The sequence below is a fragment of the Narcine bancroftii genome, chromosome 6 (genome assembly GCF_036971445.1).
Source record: "Narcine bancroftii isolate sNarBan1 chromosome 6, sNarBan1.hap1, whole genome shotgun sequence".
NCBI classification, from domain to species: domain Eukaryota; kingdom Metazoa; phylum Chordata; class Chondrichthyes; order Torpediniformes; family Narcinidae; genus Narcine; species Narcine bancroftii.
Window position 1 is genome coordinate 39,019,091 of NC_091474.1, and position 17,228 is coordinate 39,036,318.

Genomic DNA, 17,228 nt, shown 5'->3' on the forward strand with positions numbered 1-17,228 from the left:
AGGGAAAAAACTGTCTTTGACCCAAATATGATGGAGGGCACTGTATATCACTCGAGATCAAGGAAGGAAGTTTGTTGATAGATCCAACTAAGAGAGTGTACAGAAAAATGCCTAAGATGACTTTACATTGTTGGATGTAAATGCAAGAAGTATAAAGTTAAAAAAAAAAAAAAAAAAGTTAAAAGTAATCAAATGGTATGTAAATGTTACAAGAAAAAGTGACAGGAAGTGGCTCTAAATATTCCTGAATTCAAGGTGTTTAAGGAAGATAGGGGAGGAAAGAAAGAGGGAGTGAGCTTAAGGAGAATATTGAACTGCTGGAAACAGAAAATATCCTGGAACAATTAAAAGAAGAACCTAAGCAGTTTGGAAGTAAGAAACAATACATTTGGTACAATTATGAGAATGCCAACAGGTGAATAAGATATTGAGAAAAAAAATATGAAAAATCCCTACAATAGTGATAACGAGAAGTTCAATTACTTAAATACTGTTTAAAAAAAATCCTGGTATCCAGAATTCAAGCAACCGGCAAAATATTGAGGAAACTAAATTTAAAAAAAAATTAAAATAAGAATTAAAAGAAGGAAAAAATATGCAAGTTTAAAATTGTAAAAGTAAATGTTCTCTGAAGTAACACATAAACCTTTGGTGAAGACGGGAGCAAATATTCAACCAGCAGAGTGCCTTGGCCAAGCTTTGCTTATAATAGCTGTTTGAATAAATTTGTGTGAAACAGCAATGGCATCATCCAGTATGAAGAGCTGGTTGATGCCACTCCTGTTGGGGGTGATTCTCTTAAAGTGCCTCCTTATCCCTGTTTAGTAAGAGTTGCCCTGGTTAGAGGCTTTATATGTAAATTTGGGGAGAGGGATTAATTATCTATAATGTTATTGTTCATCTTTCGGGCAGCTCCATGAAGGGGGAGGAACCTGCAGATGCAGTGATGGTTAAATGTTTTCAAAGTATGTGACTGAAAATAAAGTAAAATGCTTTAAGGTTTATATATTCATGCAAGTGAGGTTTGTTCAGTATAAGTAGAGTATTTTTGTCTTTGAAACTATAATCCATGTGTATAATTATTATGAGAAAGTCTCAAGCAACTGGAAGATGCACTTATCTGGTATCTACCAATCTCCAGAGGTGCTGAAAAACAGGGATTTTACTGTATATACTGGGATTGGAGTAATACAGGGTGAAAAAGTTGAAGGAGGGTGGGGTTGGAGTTTCTGAATGTTCAGCAGAAATTTCTTCATCACACAATTTCTAACCTAAAAGGGAAGATGAAGAGCTGGACATTGTTCTGGCATGAGTTGCCAGTGGAGTAACATTCAAGAAAATGCAACAATAATATCATAGGGTTTAGAAAGCAAAGGATAATAATGTGGGCCACTAAAAGGTACAACAATTTATTGGAGAAAGTTAAATTTCAATGGGATAATACTTGATCTTGTCTGGGTAAAACTTGGCCATCAAAACTTCAATCTTTTTTGAAGTGGAGGTGTTTCAGCTGTAGTCAAGGTACTTTCTTCACAAGGTATTAGGGCATGCTGACCAAAAAGGAGATCGGAACAAAGTGAACATGCTGGAGGCTCACTAAGGAAAGTTCAAGTGGGAATAAAAGAAAAATAGACCATAAGAGTTTGGAATTGAATTAGGTTATTCACGCTGCCATTCAAATTCAACCCAATTCTCCTTTCTCCCCATAACCTTTGATGCCCTTGCTAATCAAGAACTTGTCAATCTGATAAGTGTTATGATAGTGTTACTAAATTGATGAATGTGCGGTATAGAATGGTTAATTATAATTTTTTACATCAGCTGTATTTAACTCCAGAGAAGTTGAAAAAATATGGTTTTAGTAATTCAGACTCTTGTTTTAGATGTGGTGTATGTATTGGTACTTTTCTATAAGCTGTTTGGTCTTGTGTTCATGTACAAACATTTTGGGAATAAATTAAGTTAATTTTGGAAAAATTGTATGATATTAAGTTACCATTCGATCCATCTATTTTTTAATATGGTTACTTTAAAGGGTTTAGGGTTGGATAAATTTCAAATTGCATTTGTATGCTGAGCATTGTCTGTTGCTCGAAAATGTGTTGCAAGTACATGGAAAGATAATATAGTGATTAACATAATGTGATGGCATAATGAACTGAAAGCTTGTATTGTTATGGAAAAAAATTACATATAATTTGTATGAGAATTATTCTTTTTTTGATAATAAGTGGATACTATATTTGGAATATATGCATTTAGATATATTTTGATTTATTATATATTCTGAGTTTCTGTTTATATGATTTTGGCTTTCCTTAAGAGAGCTGGCTAATGGGGTGGGAGGGTGGGTGGAGATTTAATTTTTTTTTTCTTTACCTTTTTTTCCTCTTATTTTTCTTACTTTTTAAAAATATCTACTTATATAAAATTGTCTTTATGGTATGTATGCTGTATTATAACTAATTATTTTTCAAATAAATAAAGGTTTTTTTAAAAAATGAACTTATCAATCTCTGCTTTAAATATACTCAGTGACTTTGCTTCCAGAACTGTATGTGGTAACAAATTCCACAGATTCTCTAACTGAAGAAATGTCTCATCTCTGTTATAAGGGGATGTCCCTTTATTCTGAGACTGTGCCATTTGGTCCTAAACTCTCCCACTACTGGAAACATCTTCCCCTCATTCACTCTATCTAGCTCAATATTCATTATGTTTCAATGAGTATCCCTCATCCTTCTAAACTCCAGTGACATATCACCCGGAACTACAAACGCTCCTTGTAGGTTAACCTTCTCATCCCTGGAATACTTCTCTAGACTCTCTCCACAACTATCATATTCTTCCTTAGAGATAGGCCCCAAAACTACTTGCAATACTCCAAATGTGCTCTTGTTTATCCTCAGCATTACACCTCAAAATGAATGTGAACATTGCATTTGTCTTCCTTACTACAAACTCAACTTGCAAGTTAACCTTTAGGGAAACCTGCACTAGGACTCCCAAGTCTCTTTGAACTTCTACTTTCTGAATTATTTCCCTATTTAGAAAATAGTCTATGCCTTTATTCCTCCTACCAAAGTGTATGTACACTTTCCTATACTGTACTCTGCCTGCCAATTCTTTGCCAATTCTTCCAACTTGTACTTCTCCCCTGCCCCTCCCCCCTACAATTTTGTTCAGGCACCTGCCAACATTTTTTCATGTCTTGATGAAGGGCTCAGGCCCAAAACATCGGTTATGTATCTTTATCTTTGTTACATAAAGTACAATGTTTGTCCAGCTGACTTTCCTTAGCATTTTGTTTTTATATTCACTCTTACCTCTATTTTACTCTTCATATATCTGACTCCCAACTTCTTCAAAACTACCTGTCCAGCACCTACCTTTGTATCATACACAAACTTGGTTACAGAGGTATCAAATGTTATCTAAATGATTTGCATCCTGATTGAAAGTAGTGGACCCAATACCAACCTCCACGGAACACCACTAATTATCTGTAGCCAGCCAGAAAATGCCCCCCTTATTTCCATACTTTTCCTTTTATCAGTCAGCCAACCTTCACTTCATGCTGGTACCTTTCGCATACCATAGACTCCTATCTTGTTCTGCAGCCTCATGTGCGGCATCTTGTCAAAGACCTTTTTAAAATCCAAACACCACCGACATTCCTTTGTTCTGCTTGTTACTTTCTCAAACAAATGTTAAGCAAGATCTTCCTGAAGTCAACCATTCTGACTTCAACCTGTTTTATCTTGTGCTTTCAAGTACTCCACAACCTCATCTTTAATAGTGGACTCTATCATCTTGCCAAGCACTGAAGTTAGGCAAACTGATCTATAATTTTCCATCTTTTGCCTCTCTTCCTTCTTAAAGAGTGGAGTGACATTTGCAATTGCCCTGTCCCCTGGAACCATCCCCAACTCTAGTTATTCTTAATAGATCAATCTCTTCAGCTACCTTTTTCAGTTCTCTGGCGTGTAGTCCATCTGGTACAATGATTTATTTACCTTCGGTCCTTCAGCTTCCCAATCACTGCCTACTACACTCACTTCTGCCTTCTAAATCTCTTGAATTTCTGACATGTCATTGGTGTCTTCCATAGTGATGATATACCCATTCAGTTCATCTGCCATTTCTTTGTTCCCCGTTATCATTTCTTTTGCATCATTTTCCAGTGGTCTAATAATTGGAGGAACAACACTTGATTTTCTGTCTGGGCACTCTCCGAGCAGATGGCATTAACATCAATTTCTCTGATTTCTGTGAGCCTACTTTCTGTTCTCCCTGCCTTCCCTTTCTCTTCTTTCCTTCAGCTCTCCGCCTCTTTCCCTCTCCATTCACAGAGCCATCCCTCGTCCCCCTGCTTGCAGATGTGCTCTCCCTCCCTTATCCACCTTCTGCCTTTGGAACTGTACTTCTCCCCTGCCCTTCCCCTCTACAATTTTGTTCAGGCACCTGCCAACATTTTTTCATGTCTTGATGAAGGGCTCAGGCCCAAAACATTGGTTATGTATCTTTATCTTTGTTACATAAAGTACAATGTTTGTCCAGCTGACTTTCCTTAGCATTTTGTTTTTATATTCACTCTTACCTCTATTTTACTCTTCATATATCTGAAAAAAACTCGGTATCCTCTTTTATGTTAAAGATTTTTAATAAAGTATTGGAATACTGCCTGGATTAAAGAGTATAACTATAAGATGATGAACAAACTTTGTTTTCACTGAAGCTTTGGAAGCTGAGGGAAGACCTGGTAGAAGTTTATAAAATTAGGAAATCTAAAGATAGTGGTAGCAACCAGGAACACACTGCCAGGAGTAAGAGTGGAAGCAGATACAATATAAGTGTTGAAATGGCTTTTAAGTAGACATGTGAATATGCAAGATATGTGGGATATGGATACAATCCACAAAAGTGCTGGAAGAACTCAAAGGGTCTGCAGCATCCATGGAAAAGCATAGACAGTCAACATTTTAGTCGAATCAGGAAAACATCAAACTTAGAAGGTGGAAGGGGAAGAAGAGAAAGGATCTGAGGATAAGGGAGGAGGGGAAGAGGGCTGAGAAGTATGCCCTCTGATAGGAGTAAGGATGGGAAGGAGGTAAGAGGTGGAGGAAGGATGGTGTATGTGAGAGAACAGCAGGAAAGGGGTCAGAGGGATGAGGAAAAGCAAGAGAACAGATGAGGGTTTTCTGGAAATTGGAGTTTGATATTGATGCCATAATGGTTGATGACTGCCGAGATGGAATATAAGGTGTTGTTCCTCCAATTTACGTGTGGCCTCAACCCAACAGTACATGAGGCCATGAACAAACATGTTTGTGTGGCAAGAGGATGTGCACTTGAAGAGGTCCTTGCTGTTGCAGCAGACAGAGTAAAGGTGCTCAATTAAGTGATTCCTAATCTGCATCCAGCCTCCCTGATGTAGAGGAAGCCACACCAAGAGCACTGGATGCAGTAAAATACTCCTACAGATTCACAGGTGAAATGTTATTTCCCTTGAAGGGACTGTTTAGAGCAGAAAGGTGGCAGTGGAGAAGGTATAGACACAAGAATAGCATTTCTTGCTGACACAGGATTAAGTAGCAGGAGGCATTTGATGGAAGGGATGAGTGGATATGGGTATCACGGAAAGGGCAAATCCTATGGAAAGCACAGCTGGGAGGGGAAGATGTATCTGGTGGTCAGATCACATTGTAGGTGGTGGAAATTGTAGAGAATTGCAGAAATAGGCATCACGTGCAGGCAAATAGATTTAGTTCAATTTGTCATGGTGTCCAATCCAGACATCATTGGATGAATGGCCAGTTCCTGTGTTCTATTGTTTTATGTTCTAAGAATCATTCCACAGTTCAAAATCTTAGGTTTTCAATTACCTTTCTTAATTTGAAAAAAAATGTTCCTGGCAAACTTAGCAGAAACATTTTCAGCAAGAAAAATACAGCTATCAGCCTGCAATGAAGTGGTAGTGTAACATTAGCACACCATCAGACTACCTCCTAAGAAGAAGTCAGCCTACCTTGTGAATCTCTTCTTTCTTTGCAGGTTTATGTTTCTTATTTGTTTTCTCAGATTTTCTGGAAGACCATTAACCAAGAGAATTAATGAAAGGCCATTGTAAGAAAAGATGATTTGTCCATTGAGGATTGATATGGAATGCCCTCCTCTCATGCCCATCAACAGCTTCACCACACAGGACAATTTACATTAATTTGGGAGGAGAAAAGGAAAAAATGATTTTAAATAATATTCTTCATCACAATATACTGATCAAATCTCTTTTAAAGATTTCAGCTGGTTATGAATCGCTGTTGAGTCAGGAAATTAGATTTACAAGTCCAGTGAAGGGCATGAGAGATTCTGAACAAGGCATATAGACTTTATGTTTGTACACTTGAACCCTTTCTAATATTGATTTTGTGTTTTCAATTAAAAGCTTTTCATTTCATCCTTACTGTAACTTTAAAAAATTGTACTGTGGTTCTCAACTTAACTCCAATAATGGAATGGTTTCCTTAGTCACAACTTATTTCATAAGACCATTTTACAGATACCAATTCATTTTTATTCATTATAAAATTTCCATAGTTTATATTCAATATTCTTTATATAAAATTTGTTGAATGCTCCTGAGCAAAGGAAATGAACAATTATAGTGATACAGTAGATAATGAATGGATCCAGCATAAAGCACCTGTTTGCTGCTATCTTCCTTCTACTACTAATAATTCAAGATTTACTGCTTCTCATCTTAATGTTTTCTACAATTTTTACTGATCATCCACAATTTCATTGCTATTTCCTTATACCATTTCAGTACTTTTTTTTTCTTTTCCAAGCTGTCATAAAATTTCTGATATTTGTTAGAAACTTATACATGCCCAAAAATAATATAACTTTTCCTCAAGTATATTTTATATTTATTGTCTTACTTTGATGTTGAGGTTCCATTTTAGATTACCCAGGTCTAAGTTAATAAAATCCTGCTTAACTAAACTATTATCATTAAATTTACATATTGATCACTGAATCTCAATGCTCTTAACCTAAGGTGACAAAACAATTCTGATGGATTGCTAAAACTTGTGTCTGTATGGCTATAAGAATTCCATTGTCCCACACCAATCTAATCCTCTTCTAATTTCCCACCACCTCCAGGTACCTCATAAGTCAATTAACTTACTCTCTTTCCTTGACACCAAAGAAGCTCCACGATATATATTAATTAACATGTGGAGCAGCAGGAACATTTTTTTTATGTTTTACATGTACTCTAAAGCATTTTATTTACCTTTTATCTGAAAAAGTTTGCTGAGGCATTTTGTTGTTCTTCACCTGTGAAAAGCAAAGCACACAATCACAAATCAAAAGATTTTTCATGTTCATTTTCTTCTTGCCATTCAGACTCTGTCTCTCCATTAAATACATACATTTTTCTACATCAGCATAATTAAACCAGCCCAAACATTTGGCACACTTACCAGGAAGATGCTATTCCTGACAAGGCTTCTAGGCACAATGTCAATGGTAATTAGACCCAAAGTCATATAAAGTTTCCTCTAGTGAAAATTAGTAGCCTCCCACTAGCCATGTTGCAGCCAGTAGACCAATAAAGTATTGGTGCACAAGAACAGACATGAGATGTAGAAAACGGGGACTATAGGAAGGTATTAAAATTGGTATTGAATCTGACATGATTTAATTTCATTTATAAATTACTGTTAGTGGCAGATAAGTTCCTCAGGCATAGCCTGGAATGGAAGTCCTTTTTTTCCACATTCCTCCCATCCTCTTGCTCTACATCTGATCACCAGATGGTTGGCAGGACAAGCTTTAGAGATGTAAGGGTGAGATATTTAGCATGGCGACATGGATAATGACTGGTGGGCACTACAAAGGTCTGCAAGAGTGATCCATGCAGAAGACACATTGTTTCAGCATATCAATAATCTATTATATTTTGTGTGACAGCAAAGTTTTCATATATATATCTATATCCATAGTTGAGTGGCATGCATACCAGTGTCATAGCTGGAGCAAAAAGCAGGCAGGTGCCTGGAAAAGGTGAGGGAGGAGAGGAGAAAGAAAGGGGCACCGTACCCATTCTTACCTGTTAGCCTTTATTCCTCCCCTGCCCCTTCCTCACTATTCTACTCCCACTATTTTTTATACAGGCGCCTGCCTGCTTTTTGCTCATACCCTGTCAAAGGACTCAGGCCCAAAACTTTGGTTACCCTTTACTTCCCGTCGATGCTGCATGATCTGCTGAGTTTCTCCAGCACTTTTATGTATTACACAACAATGGCACCATCTGAAGACTTTTCTGTATAACTCCATGTGATTTTTGCACCTTCTGGTCTCAAGCAAGATGACCAAATTTGGTCAAATAGGTGGCTTTAAATACCAATTTTCAAATTAATAAAGTGGTAAGAGAAGTTGAATCCTAGTACTTAGGATGCTGGTAACCTAATATCTACTTAGGTTGATATCACATTTTAATTGTTTAATGCTCTCTGGTACAATAGTACATTTTATTAATGTGACTACCCTGATGCACTACAAATCTTGGTGACTTTAACCTGGCCTGTCTCAAGAAAACTCTGTCCAACTACTTACCAGCATGTAACCTGCTGCAGCAGATGGTCCCAGCACATTTGATCACTGCTGCATAAAGATAAGGAAGGCCTACCATTCTTTCCCAACAGCACATTTTGTCAAGTCAGATCACCTGGCTATTTTTCTTCTACCTTCATGCAGACGGAGCTTAAAAATAGAGATTTTGGAGATCAGGACAGCTAGAAGGTGGTCACAGGAGGCTGAAGAACGGTTACAGGACTTCCTGAGTCAGCATATTGGGCAGAGTTCAAAAACGCAGCTGAGGATTTGAATGATCAGAGCTGTCACAGTATCAAAACAGCTGTGGACAAGTGTTTCCCCACCAAATCTTTCAGGGTTTCCCCCAACCAGAAGCCCTGAAGGAACTATGAAATCCAAAACTTACTGAGAGCCAGATCAGAGGCATTAAAGTCTGGAGATCCAGATCACTGCAGAAGGAGCAGATACAACCTATGGAAAGCTATTTCCCAGGCAAACTGGAGTTTATGGATGAAAATGGAAACAAGAAGGATGCTCGACAGCTATGGCATAACCTGCTACAAACCCAAATCCAATGCAGTAGGAGACAACAAACTTCACTCCCAGATGAGCTCAATGGCTTCTACACCTGATTGAACCACAAGAAAAAGGAAGATCCACCACTGCACACTCCCATGTCCCCTGTTGATCCTCATATCTGTACCCGAGGATGATGTGCGGACTGCCTTCAGGAGAATAAATCCAAGGAAAGCATCTGGTTTGGATAGAGTACTGGCCAAGTATTTAAAAAATTGTGCTGACCAACTTGCCAATGCATTTACGGATATCTTCAACTTCTCACTCCACAGGGTGTGGTACCCACCTGCTTCAAACAGGCATCAATTGTACCAGTACCCAAGAAGAGTGTGGTAACCTGCCTAAATGACGATCAACAAGTAGTACTAGCATTAACAGTGACAAAGTATTTTGAAAGGGTGGTGTTGAACATATCAGCTCCTGTCTGAGTGACCAAATAGATCCCTTCCAATTCACCTACCATAGCAATAGGTCTACAGCAGATGCCATCCCACTGGCTCTACACAAAGCCTGGAATTATCTGGACAGCAAACATGCATACACCAGGATGTTCTTTATCAACTACAGTTCAGCATTCAACACCATCATCCCCTCAAAATGATCAGCAAACTCCAAGACCTGGGACTCAATATCTCACTGTGCGATTTCATCCTGGAATTCCTCACCTCCAGACCACAATCAGTGAGGATAAGAGCATCTCCTCCACAATCTCCATTGGTACTGGAGCACCATAGGGCTGCTTACTTAGCCCTCAGCTCTACTCACAAAACACCCATGACTGTGGCTCAGTATGACAACACAATTTACAAATTCATTGACAATACCACGGTAGTGGGTCTATAGAAAGGGGCGATGTGTCAGCATACAGGAGGGACATTGGAAACCTGGCCCCGATAACAACCCTGCACTCAATGTCACCAAAACCAAGGAGTTGATTGTTGACTTCAGGAAGGGAAAACCAGAGGTGTATGATCCAGTGATCATTGGGGGAGTCAGAGGTGGAGAGGGTGAGCAAATTTAGGTTCTTGGGAGTCACTATCTCGGAGGATCTTTCCTGGACCCAACACACTAAAGGCATCCTAAATACAGAACACCACAGCACAGTATAGGCCCTTCAGCCCTTGATGTTGTGCCGACCCATGTATCCGTAGTACTAAACCCACTCTACACCGAAAGCCTCTATTTTTCCTTCATCCATGTGCCTGTCTTAAATACCCCTAATGTTTCAGGCTTACGCCACCATCCCAGGTAAGACATTCCAGCCACCCACAACTCTCGGTGTAAAAAAAGTTATTCCTGATGTCTCCCCTACATTTTCCTCCCTTAACTTTGTACATATGTCCTCTGGTGTTTTGCTATTCCTTCCCTGGGAAACAGATGCTGGCTGTCCACCCTTTCTATTTCACTCATAATCTTGTAAACCTCTATTAAGACTCTTCTCAAACTTCTACATTCCAAAGAGAAAAGTCCCAGCACTGCCAACCTTCCCTCATAAAAATTGTTTTCCAATCCAGGCAACATCCTGGTAAATCTTCTCTGCACTCTCTTCATGAGGTGACCAGAACTGAGCACAATATTCTAAGTATGGTTTTACCAGAGATTTATAGAGTTGTAACATGACATCTCTACTCCTGAATTCAATCCCCATATTAATGAATCCCAGCATCCCATAGGCCTTCTTAACTATTCTATTGAATCTATGTAGAGGCATAAATAAATAAGTTCAGCTCAGAAACTCATAACATCTATCACAAGCAATGCTTTAGAGAAAATAAGAATGAGAGAAAGAGTAAACCTATCTGCCAGACTGTCCTAATTTTGCAATTTGTGATGACTTTACATGTTGTGCAAGCCATCCAGAGATGTGGATTGGAGGACTTAATAATCAAATGATAAACAGGATGGTAAAAGCAATATTTCTCTTGGTGTGATGCAAGATTGTTCTTGTTATTCTTTATAATAGTCAGTTAAACAGCATTCTTAATTAAAAAAATATTGGTAAAGTTTGACAAACTTTAAAGAGAAGCATTCAGACTTACCCTCAGTGATATGGTGGGTTCAACTGTTGAGCTGCCATCAAAACTGTAGACATCAAGAACACTGTTGGCAGAAAACAACTAATTTAGCAGGCAGCCACATTAAAAAAAGCTATATTCAAATTATACATACCTTTTTATAAACTATTATTAGTTTTTTTACTTTTGTTGCACTATTTAAAAAGACCAATCACAGACTTGGTTCTATAATTAGTTTATTTCTTATCTCATGAATGCCAGTGGAAATTTGTCATGATATAGATGTCATTGGAAAGAATGACATTAATTGGCCATCTCCAATCACCCTTGAAATGAATGGCTTGCCAGACCATTTCAGCAAGAACAATCACATTGGAGAGACAGGTAGACCAGCCATACAGGATAAGTATGACAGTTGCTTCTCTGCATTGGTTGGGTTTTTAATTGCACTCCAGTAGTTTTATGGTTGCCAGTCCCGATACCATCTATCTTATTCCTGATTCAATTTAACTACTTTAAATTAAATTCACTCACATCTTCAGAGACAATTGTTCAGAAATTTATTATGGTATGATAAGAAAATGAAACAGAAGCCCATTCGGCTCTCCATGCATTGTTTACTGTTCAATAACATCATGCTTTTCCTTTTACCTTTGAGCCACTTTCCTTCCATTAACCCCATATTTATGAATCCCATTATCTGTATATCTATTAACCATTGTGAATATTCTAAGCAACTCTTCTTTCACAGCCCTCTTGAGGAGAGAATTCCAACAATTGACTACCCACTGGAAAAGATATTTCTTTTTATTCCTATCATGAATACCCATCCCTCAATTTAAGATCACGACCTCAGCTTCTAGAAATCCTGGTCAACTGAAATAGAAACTCCATATTACTCCAAGATCACCTAAAATGTGTTTTGGACCCAGTCTTCTTAATCTCTAAATATATGGCAAATCTACCATCCCAACAATCAGTGTGCTCCTAAGATCAATTACTAGGTACAGAGAATACTCCTGAAGTACATAACTTTTTAAAATTATAATATTTAAATAAGACACCTTTGTTAAAATTCAGCTTCCCTGGAGCTCAATCTCTAGCATGACAAACTTCCCAGTAAATCGCACTACTACCTGCAGTATTCAGCACTAATCAAACACAGGTTATTTGCTAGTTTATTAATTCAGATAATCTATATCCAAGCTTTTTTAAAATTCTTTTTCTGCATTGTGTTTTAAGTGCTGCTAATGATGCTATTTGCTTTTACTTGCCTACAAAACAGTTTCACCACAGTTACTGATAACCTAGTTGGTCTATTTTTGGAAGTGAAGGATGGGGAAAAGAGATATAGAAGAGATTGCAAAAGCAGTCAAGAGAAGAGAAAGATGAGATAGGCATGCGATAGAGAACATTTCTACTTCAGCTACATTAAATCACTAATGTCTGAGGTTCATTTATTTCACCAACAAGGGTGTAACTGAAGTTCATCGCATACTGCAAACATAGTATAATTAGCATGACCAGTTTAGGCCAACAAGACCCTTAGTTTCAAGCAGCCGATTTCTGGCATGCTCCAGAAGGTGGCATCAGCAATTCAGAATCAGAATCAGAATTTATTGTCATGAACATGTCACGATATTCAATGTTTTGCGGCTACATCGCAGCATAAACATTCATATAAACCACAGTACAAAATAAATAAAAATAGTAAAAGAAAAAGACAAAGTAAGGTAGTGTCTATGGTTCATTGTTCTTTCTGGAATCTGACGGCAGAGGGGAAGAAGCTGTCCTTGTACCGTTGGGTGCTCATCTTCATGCTCCTCTACCGTTTTCCTGATGATAGCTGAGTGAAGAGGGCATGGCCTGGGTAATGGGGCTCCTTTAGGAAAGAGGCTGCTTTCTTAAGACACCACCTCTTGTACATGTCCTTGATGAAATGAAGACTGGTGCCAGTGATGTCGTCTGCCAAGTTAACAGTTTTTTCTTGCCTTGAGCATTGGCACTTCCATACCAGGCAGTGATCCAACCAGCCAGAATGCTCTCCACAGTACAGCTGTAAAAGTTTACAAGAGTCTTCAGTGACATACCAAACCTCCTCAGACTCCTCACAAAATATAGACACTGGCGAGCATCAAAATGAAGGTTTCAGGACAGGTCCTAGGAGATGTTGACCCAGAAATTTGAAGTTCTTGACCCGCTCCACTGCTGAGCCCTCAATGAGGACTGCGTCATGTTCTCCTACCTTGCTCCTGAAATCCACAATCGTTCCCTTAGTTTTGTTAATTGCAAGGTTGTTGTTGTGACAACACTCAACTAGCTGATCTATATCCATCCTGTACACTCCCTCATTGCTGTCTGTGATTCTGCCAACAAATGTGGTGCATTAGCAAATTTGTAGATACTATTAGAATTGAGCCTAGCCACACAGTCAAGGGTGAAGAGTGAGTTGAGCAGTGGGCCAAGCACACATCTTTGGGTGTACCTGTAATGATCGTCAATGAAGAGATGTTGATTCCAATTTGTACTAACTGTGGTCTTCTGATGAGGAAGTCAAGGTTCAGTTGCAGAGGCCCAGGGTTTGGAGAATGTTGACCAGTACTGAGGGAATAATGGTGTTGAAGGCTGAGCTGTCGTGCATCAAGAGCAGAGGTATGTATGAGTTGTTGTCTCAGTGTTCTAGAGCTCTAGAACAATGTGCCAGTAGGTGAAATGCAGTGGGTCCACTCCTTAGGTACATGTTAATTCTGGCCATGACCAACTTTTTCAAAGCATTTCATCACAGTAGATGTGAGAGTCACTGGACAATCATCTCTGAGGCAGCTCACTCTGCTCTTCTTGGATGATTGATGCCCTTTTGAAAAAGGTGAAAACCTCCAACTACTGTAGTGAAAGGTTGAAAATGTCTGAGAATATTCCAGCTAGTTGATTGGCACAAATTTTCACTACCTTGCCAGGTACACCATCAGCACCTTGCTCCCAGCTTCAATCCACTACAGTAAAAGAGGTGCATTCGAAGCCCTCTATAAGGATATTAAGTCGTGAAGTAACAATAGAAATCTGTGTAAATGCTTAACAGGTAAGCAATATCTATGGAGAGAAGAGAGTATATACTTCAAATAAATTCCTCTTCATTCAAATGGCAGATTTAGAGCAACAAATATAAATCCAGTTTAAGGTTAGTGAGGCAGCCTATTACTCTTGAGAAGAAATGAATGATAATAACCTTTCATCATAAGTGGGAATAGTTAAGAAGAAAAAGTGATGTGGTGCACATCAAAGCCTTGATAAATTATATCCTAGCTGTAAATGTTTTGTCTGTCTCATCTTAGCAAATGGAAAGCCGCCTGCGCTCGCCAGTGATAGCAGCAATTTAGTCCCAGAACCAGGCTCAAATAGATGAGGCTTTTTGGCCAAAACCGTATGCTGTGCCCACTGGTTTAAAGACAATCAAAATTGTCAAAAGATTAAAACATTTTCAAAAGAATAAAAAAATGGAAAGAATCTACATTTTCAAGCATAAAAAAATTGAGCGAAAGGAAATAAAAGTTATTACCAAAAAAATCTTTAAAATATAATTGAATGTAATATTGCATTGTTTTAAAGTAATAAATTGAAAAATAAACATGAAAACGTACCTCTCACTTTATTGAAATAAAGTAAAGCACTGTGAGGTCTGAGCCAATGTCAGGCTCAGAAAACAAAAAAAAACTATTCATTGGGAGAACCCAGTTGGCTGAACCACATCAATGGGATAAAAAAAATTGTTGGCATTTCAATTTGGAAGGACTTAGGCCCGAAACATTGGAATATATCTTTACTTCCTATGGACGCTGCAAGACCAGTTAAGTTCCTCCAGCATTTCTGTGTTTTGATTAGTCACAACTTCTGCAAATTTTTGCGTTTCATCCAGCTATTCATGATTGATATCAATAATTTCACAAAATGTACCCAAATATCACTTTTCTAAGTAGATAACATGAATGAATGCGTAAAACATTGCAAATGGAATATAATTTAGAAAACATGGTTCTGTTTCCAGATCTCAGGATCTGTTCTGGGACCACTGCTCTGTGATTTTTATAAATGATCTAGATGAAGAAGCAGAGGGATGGATCAGTAAGTTTGTGGATCATACCAAGATTGGAGTAATGGATAGTGTTGAAGGTTGTCATAGATTATAAAAGGATACAGGTGGAATGCAGAGTTTGGCAGAAAAGTTCAGATGGAGTTCAATCCAGATAAGTGTGAGGTGATGCTCTTTGGCAGGTCAAACCTGAAGAGTGCATACAGGATTAATGGTCAGATACTTAATAGTGTGGAATAACAGAGGGATTTAATTTATAATTTTTACATTTAGACATACAGCATTTCAGCCCACGAGTCTGTGCTGCTCAATTTACACCCCAATAACCTACAACACCCCCCCCCGGTACATTTTGAACAGTGGGGGGAAACCTGCACATACAGGGAGAATGTACATCCTTACAGACAGTGTGGGATTCAAACCCCAGTCTAGTCCCGATCACTGGTGCTGTAAAGGCATTGTGCTAACCATTACGCCAAACGTGCTGCTCACTTGTGATTCAAATCCATACATCTCTCAAGGCTGCCAGACAGGTTGATAGGATAGTTAAGAAAGCTGGGCTTCATTAGTCAGGGGATTAAGTTCAAGAGTCATGTTGCAATTCTACAAATCTCTGGTTCAGTTCTGGTCACCTTATTATAGGAAGGATGTGGAAGCTATGGAGAGGGTATAAAGGGGATTTACCAGAAGATGAGTCAAGGTTAGTGGAGCTAGGATAATGTCTTTGGAGTGAAGAAGGACGAGAGGTGACTTAATAGAGGTATGCATAGATCAGGAAGACAGTCAGTAGCTTTTTCCCAGAGTGGGAGGACCATCTGTAGAAAGTGAAGGAAGGAAAGTTTAGGGGAGATGTCAGTGGTGTTTTTTTTTAAATACTGAAAATTGTGGGTGCCCAGAATGCCTTGCCAGGGATAATGGTGGAGGCTGAAATATTAGGGGCATTTAAGAGACACATGGATGAAAGAAAATTAGAGGATTATGAGGAAGGAAGCTTTTTTGGTAGGAATATGTAGGTTGGCACGCATCGAGGGCCGAAGGACCTGTACTGTGCTGTAGTATTCTATGTTCTCCACTTTGGTGCACAAAACTGAAAAGCAGTCTAATTTTCAGATGGTTAGAGACTGGGTCACAGTGATTTTCAAAGGTACTTGAGTATCATATTAGGTAAGCTACTGAAAGATTTACATGCAGGTGCAGAATGTAATTAGGAAAGAAAATGATACATTGCCAGATCAACCATGATATTAAATAGAATAGCAGGCTTCTAAGGGCACATTCCTTACTCCTGCTCTTATTATACATTCTTGTGGAAAAAAAATGATTGATGCCAATCTGCAGATCCTGAAAAATTATCAAGATAGTCACCATTTATTTTTTAGCATATTTAGTTTATACACCCATACCTTGACTTGCGTCCGCATTACGTTCTGGTAGTGATTTGGGCGTAAGTTGATCATTATAGGAGAAATATATTGTACAACATTTAATAAAATCAATTCATATGAGAACAAGATTAAATATGTATTAAAATGGTCACAGATTTAATAATTGCCACTAGATCTTGTAAATTGCTGCTTGGTGTGTATCAAACATTTCAAATCAATGCCTAGATTGAAGCAAATTTATCTTAATTGTGTGGGGAGCTGTACCCACTGGCTGGACAGCCCTTCTAGGCCTGTGGGATTTCCGATTTAATAATCATAAAATGTTCTTAAATTTTTTCTTTCTTAAAATCATGTTTGTTTCATCAGATCAGTGGATAGATTGATTCAGGAAAGGATTATACAAGCAGTGCTTGGATACCATGAGTTGGAGTCCTTCCTGCTGTCAGTTGCATAGCTGCAGAAAAGCTGGGTGACGGAGTAGAGCGGAAGGAGAGAGGGAAGGTGGAAGAAGGTGAGCAGATTAAAGGAAATATAGTGTGAGAGAGGGAGAGAGAGGAAAAA

The 17,228-nt window shown here is 38.4% G+C and overlaps 1 protein-coding gene across 8 annotated transcripts in view; it reads right to left on the reverse strand.

The window, feature by feature from the left end:
• Positions 1 to 17,228, reverse strand: part of sycp2 (synaptonemal complex protein 2) — a 328,877-nt gene that overhangs the window by 111,485 nt on the left and 200,164 nt on the right. For all 8 annotated transcript variants that reach the window (XM_069884683.1, XM_069884685.1, XM_069884690.1 and 5 more), the window contains 3 exons: positions 11,220 to 11,280; positions 7,301 to 7,344; positions 6,029 to 6,086 (listed from right to left, as the gene is read on the reverse strand). In XM_069884683.1, the coding sequence (XP_069740784.1) occupies positions 6,029 to 6,086; positions 7,301 to 7,344; positions 11,220 to 11,280 (163 nt within the window). The remainder of the gene's footprint in view (positions 1 to 6,028; positions 6,087 to 7,300; positions 7,345 to 11,219; positions 11,281 to 17,228) is intronic.